Source organism: Scyliorhinus torazame, chromosome 11 (genome assembly GCF_047496885.1).
Source record: "Scyliorhinus torazame isolate Kashiwa2021f chromosome 11, sScyTor2.1, whole genome shotgun sequence".
In the NCBI taxonomy this organism is placed as follows: Eukaryota; Metazoa; Chordata; class Chondrichthyes; order Carcharhiniformes; family Scyliorhinidae; genus Scyliorhinus; species Scyliorhinus torazame.
The window spans coordinates 10,343,173-10,349,674 of NC_092717.1; the positions used below are offsets into that span (position 1 = coordinate 10,343,173).

Consider the following 6,502-nt stretch of genomic DNA (forward strand, 5'->3'; position numbering starts at 1 on the left):
GTCTTTCTTCTTAGGGATAATTACATAAATGGCACAAAGTTGTTTGCAGCATATATCGCTGAGATTTCACAGCATTAAGAAGAATGGTCTGCACTATAACATATCAAAGCATGTTTTTGCTATCATTAGTCAAGTACATTGTGTATTGTAATAAAAAGGCATGAGATCGCATGAGAAAAAAAATAGACTTATTTGTGGGTGAGCTTTTAAAAATGAAACGGCAATCAGAAATTGAAGTTGTACCTGTGCAAAATGAAATCTCCAAAATTAATCATGCAAATATTTTCTGTAGTAGGCCAAAATAAAATCATATTAATATGTGTTTTAATTTGCAAAACGTTTAGAAATTCAGGGGTCTATAAGTCATAAGCTTTGCAATTACGCAGGAGGGATCTCAACTATGAACGCTGTGTGTTAACATTAAGCAATTTATTTTAAACACACCGTGGAATCAGTCACCTGCACTGGGTTAGTGGAGAATATAAATGTTTGCTACTGTATCATTTCAAATCTGTTGCACATGAGTTCTGACTAGAACCTAGAGTCAAAAATCGAAATATTGTTCATTTGGTCGCCTGACTTGATTTTTGTCATGTGGAAGATAATCTCTATGTGAACCAATCTATCCAGTGTCCACATTGTAAAGCATCCTGAACTGAACAAGCATCCAATAATACAATTACATTTTTTAAAAAATCATGTAAGAGTAAAAGTGGCCATGAAGCTGTATTTTTGTTGTAAAAACCCCAACTGGTTCACTAATAATAATATAATAATCTTTATTAGTGTCACAAGTAGGCTTACGTTAACACTGCAATGAAGTTACTGTGAAAATCCCCTAGTCGCCACAGTCCGGCGCCTGTTCGGGTACACTGAGGGAGAATTCAGAATGTCCAATTCACCTAACAGCGTGTCTTTCGGGACTTGAGGGAGGAAACCGGAGCACCCGGAGAAAACACACGTAGACACGGGGAGAACGTGCAGACTCCGCACAGACAGTGACCCAAGCCGGGAATCTAACCCGAGAGCCTGGCGCTTTGAAGCACCAGTGCGAACCACTGTGCTACCCTGCCGGCCATTGTCCTTGAGGGAAGGGCATCTTATATGTGGGGGAGACTGGAGAGAGTGGCATTGTTCCCAAAGAACAAAGAAATGTACAGCACAGGAACAGGCCCTTCGGCCCTCCAAGCCCGTGCTGACCATGCTGCCCGACTAAACTACAATCTTCTACACTTCCTGGGTCTGTATCCCTCTATTCCCATCCTATTCATGTATTTGTCAAGATGCCCCTTAAATGTCACTATCGTCCCTGCTTCCACCACCTCCTCTGGTAGCGAGTTCCAGGCACCCACTATCCTCTGTGTAAAAAAACTTGCCTCGTACATCTACTCTAAACCTTGCCCCTCTCACCTTAAACCTATGCTCCCTAGTAATTGACCCCTCTACCCTGGGGAAAAGCCTCTGACTATCCACTCTGTCTATGCCCCTCATAATTTTGTAGACCTCTATCAGGTCGCCCTTCAACCTCCGTCGTTCCAGTGAGAACAAACCGAGTTTATTCAACCGCTCCTCATAGCTAATGCCCTCCATACCAGGCAACATTCTGGTAAATCTCTTCTGCACCCTCTCGAAAGCCTCCACATCCTCTGGTAGTGTGGCGACCAGAATTGAACACTATACTCCAAGTGTGGTCTAACTAAGGTTCTATACAGCTGCAACATGACTTGCCAATTCTTATACTCAATGCCCCGGCCAATGAAGGCAAGCATGCCGTATGCCTTCTTGACTACCTTCTCAACCTGTGTTGCCCCTTTCAGTGACCTGTGGACCTGTACTCCTAGATCTCTCTGACTTTCAATACGCTTGAGGGTTCTACCATTCACTGTATATTCCCTACCTGCATTAGACCTTCCAAAATGCATTACCTCACATTTGTCCGGATTAAACTCCATCTGCCATCTCTCTGCCCAAGTCTCCAAACAATCTAAATCCTGCTGTATCCTCTGACAGTCCTCATCGCTATCCGCAATTCCACTAACCTTTGTGTCGTCTGCAAACTTACTAATCAGACCAGTTACATTTTCCTCCAAATCATTTATATATACTACAAACAGCAAAGGTCCCAGCACTGATCCCTGCGGAACACCACTGGTCACAGCCCTCCAATTAGAAAAGCATCCTTCCATTGCTACTCTCTGCCTTCTATGACCTAGCCAGTTCTGTATCCACCTTGCCAGCTCACCCCTGATCCCGTGTGACTTCACCTTTTGTACTAGTCTACCATGAGGGACCTTGTCAAAGGCCTTACTGAAGTCCATATAGACCACATCCACTGCCCTACCTGCATCAATCAACTTTGTGACCTCCTCGGAAAACTCCTATCAAGTTAGTGAGACACGACCTCCCCTTCACAAAACCATGCTGCCTCTCACTAATACGTCCATTTGCTTCCAAATGGGAGTAGATCCTGTCTCGAAGAAGTCTCTCCAGTGATTTCCCTACCACTGAAGTAAGGCTCACCGGCCTGTAGTTCCCTGGATTATCCTTGCTACCCTTCTTAAACAGAGGAACAACATTGGCTATTCTCCAGTCCTCCGGGACATCACCTGAAGACAGTGAGGATCCAAAGAAGGTTAAGAGGAGATTTAATGGAGGCATTCAGAATCATTATTGTTTCAAATAAATTTAAAGTACCCAATTCTTTTCTTTCCAATTGAGGGGCAATTTAGCGTGGCCAATCCACCTACCCTGCACATCTTTGGGTTGTGGGGGTGAGACCCACGCAGACACGGGGAGAATGTGCAAACTCCACACGGGCAGTGACCCAGAGCCGGGATCAAACCCGGGTCCTCGGCGCCGTGAGGCAGCAGTGCTAACCACTGTGCCGCCCTAGACAATTTCATTCTAATGGTGCTTGACGGTTCCCACATAAAGAAAAATGCTGAAAATGTTGAGGATCTGACATACAAACAGCAAGTGCTGGATATGCACAAATCATTCTTTTACGGCATTTTCCATTAAAGATTAGGAACAACAGCGTATTATTCAGCTAAAGGTCGCCTAACCCTTGCTTAGTTATTGCACGTTTTGTGGCTGCCCTACAATGAGACATCTTTCTTATTGTGTCAGCAGTGGGTACAGGTCTTGCCTGAGTCAGAAGGCTGGGGGTTAAGGCCCACTCCAAGTCATGTGCACAAAAATCAATGCCGACCCTCCAGTATCATAGAACATAGAACATTACAGCGCAGTACAGGCCCTTCGGCCCTCGATATTGCGCCGACCTGTGAAACCACTCTAAAGCCCATCTACACTATTCCCTTATCGTCCATAAGTCTATCCAATGACAATTTGAATGCCCTTAGTGTTGGCGAGTCCACTACTGTTGCAGGCAGGGCATTCCACGCCCTTACTACTCTCTGAGTAAAGAACATGCCTCTGACATCTGTCCCATATCTATCTCCCCTCAATTTAAAGCTATGTCTCCTCGTGCTAGACATCACCATCTGAGGAAAAAGGCTCTCATTGTCCACCCTATCTAATCCTCTGATCATCTTGTATGCCTCAATTAAGTCACCTCTTAAGTTAACCTTCTTCTCTCTAACGAAAACAGCCTCAAGTCCCTCAGCCTTTCCTCATAAGATCGTCCCTCCATACCAGGCAACATTCTGGTAAATCTCCTCTGCACCCTTTCCAATGCTTCCACATCCTTCCTATAATGCGGCGACCAGAATTGCACGCAATACTCCAAATGCGGCCGCACCAGAGTTTTGTACAGCTGCAACATGACCTCATGGCTCCGAAACTCAATCCCTCTACCAATAAAAGCTAACACACCGTACGCCTTCTTAACAACCCTCTTAACCTGAGTGGCAACTTTGAGGGATCTATGTACATGGACACCGAGATCTCTCTGCTCATCCACACTGCCAAGAATCTTACCATTAGCCCAGTACTCTGTCTTCCTGTTATTCCTTCCAAAATGAATCACCTCACACTTTCCTGCATTCAACTCCATTTGCCACCTCTCAGCCCAGCGCTGCAGCTTATCTATGTCCCTCTGTAGCTTATAACATCCTTCCGCCTGGGGAACCTTGCACAGACTTAATCTGACACGGTTGGTAGAACAAATGGAGGAGGACTTCAAGAGGTGGGACATGCAGCCTCTATCGCTGGCGGGCAGGGTGCAAGCAATTAAGATGATGGTCCTCCCGAGGTTCTTATTTGTATTTCAATGTCTCCCTATCCTAATCACTAAGACCTTTTTTAATAAAATAGACAGGAGCATCACGAGCTTCGTGTGGGCAGGGAAAGTTCCGAGAGTAAGGAGGGGGTTCCTTCAGCGTAGTAGGGACAGAGGAGGATTGGCACTACCGAACTTGGGCGATTACTATTGGGCCGCCAATGTGGCAATGATACGTAAATGGATGATGGAGGGTGAGGGAGCGGCGTGGGAAAGACTGGAGAGAAAGTCCTGTAAAGGGACGAGTTTAGAGGCGCTGGTGACGGCGCCGCTACCGATCTCACCTAAAAAGTTTACCACGAACCCGGTGGTGGCGGCAACATTGAATATCTGGGGACAGTGGAGGCGACAGAGAGGGGTGCGGGGAGCCCTGGTGAGGTCCCCAATCAGGAACAACCATAGGTTCGCCCCAGGAAGAATGGATGGAGGATTTCAGAGCTGGTTCCAGTTGGGAATTAGGAGGGTGGGAGATTTATTTATAGATGGGACTTTTGCGAGCTTGGGAGCATTGGAGGAAAAGTATAAGTTGCCCCGGGGAAATTTCTTGAGATATATGCAGGTGAGGGCATTTACTAGACAACAGGTGAGGGAATTTCCGTTGCTCCCGACACAGGGGATACAGGACAGGGTGCTTTCAGGGGTGTGGGTCGGAGAGGGCAAGGTGTCAGAGATTTACCGAGAGATGAGGGAAGAGGGGGAGGAGTCGGTGGGCGAACTAAAAGGAAAGTGGGAAGAAGAACTAGGGGAGGAGATAGAGGAGGGTATGTGGGCTGATGCCCTAAGCAGGGTAAATTCCTCTTCCTCATGCGCCAGGCTTAGCCTGATTCAATTTAAGGTGCTACATAGAGCACACATAACGGGAGCAAGATTGAGCAGGTTCTTTGGAGTGGAGGACAAATGTGGGAGGTGTGGCGGGAGCCCGGCAAACCACGCACATATGTTTTGGGCATGCCCGGCACTGGAAGAGTATTGGAAGGGAGTAACGGGAGTGATTTCGCGGGTGGTGAAGGCCCGGGTCAAACCAGGCTGGGGGTTAGCTCTATTTGGAGTTGCGGAAGAGCCGGGAGTGCAGGAGGCGAAAGAGGCCGACGTTGTGGCCTTTGCGTCCCTAGTAGCCCGGCGCAGGATCCTACTCATGTGGAAGGAGGTGAAACCCCCCGGACTGGAGGCCTGGGTAAATGATATGGCGGGGTTCATTAAACTGGAGCAGATAAAGTTTGCCCTGAGAGGATCGGCTCAAGGGTTCACCAGGCGGTGGCAGCCATTTCTCGACTACCTAGGGGAACGTTAGAGGGAAGACAGATGACCAGCAGCAACCCAGGGGGAGGGGGGGGGGGGGGGAGGGGGGTTTAGTTTAGGTCAAAGATAAAGGGGTTTTGTTACTTGTGTATTGTTTAAAATTTCTGTATTGTTGCGTTTGCTTTGTAAGAGGGGAAAAATTGTTGTTTGGGAAAAAATTTTCAATAAAACATTTATAAAAAAAAAAAATAACATCCTTCCGCACTGTCCACAACTCCACCGACTTTAGTGTCATCTGCAAATGTATTCACGCATCCTTCTACGCCCTCCTCCAGGTCATTTATAAAAATGACAAACAGCAGTGGCCCCAAAACAGATCCTTGTGGTACACCACCAGTAACTGGACTCCAGTCTGAACACTTCCCATCAACCACCACCCTTTGTCTTCTTCCAGCTAGCCAATTTCTGATCCAAACTGCTAAATCTCCCAGAATCCCATGCTTCCGTATTTTCTGCAGTAGCCTACCGTGGGGAACCTTATCAAACGCTTTACTGAAATCCATATACACCACATCAACTGCTTTACCCTCATCCAGCTGTTTGGTCACCTTCTCAAAGAACTCAATAAGGTTTGTGAGGCACGACCTACCCTTCACAAAACCGTGTTGACTATGTCTAATCAAATTATTCCTTTCCAGATGATTATACACCCTAATTCGTATAAATCTTTCCAAGATTTTGCCCACAACAGAAGTAAGGCTCACTGGTCTATAGAACAGTACAGCACAGTACAGGCCCTTCAGCTCATCATACAGAGGGAATGCTAAATTGACCAAGGTGCTGTCTTTCAGCTGAGCTGTTCAACTCATCACACCTGGCGCGTGTCTCTGCTCTTCTGAAATGGGCAGCGGTCAGCAGATGGGATGTGGTGAAATTGGAGGACTCAAGGGTCCTCAAGTTATAAGATCATGATTACATATGTTGTAACTTTTGACAAACCTTTACTCTCTGGAACAAAGCAAC

The 6,502-nt window shown here is 46.6% G+C and overlaps 1 protein-coding gene across 3 annotated transcripts in view; it reads left to right on the forward strand.

Moving 5' to 3' along the window:
- LOC140385117 (cytosolic non-specific dipeptidase-like) overlaps positions 1-337 on the forward strand; it is a 30,054-nt gene extending 29,717 nt beyond the window's left edge. For all 3 annotated transcript variants that reach the window (XM_072466950.1, XM_072466948.1, XM_072466949.1), the window contains exon 12: positions 15-337. In XM_072466950.1, the coding sequence (XP_072323051.1) occupies positions 15-78 (64 nt within the window). In that variant the 3' untranslated portion in view covers positions 79-337. The remainder of the gene's footprint in view (positions 1-14) is intronic.
- The last annotated feature ends 6,165 nt before the right edge of the window (positions 338-6,502 follow it).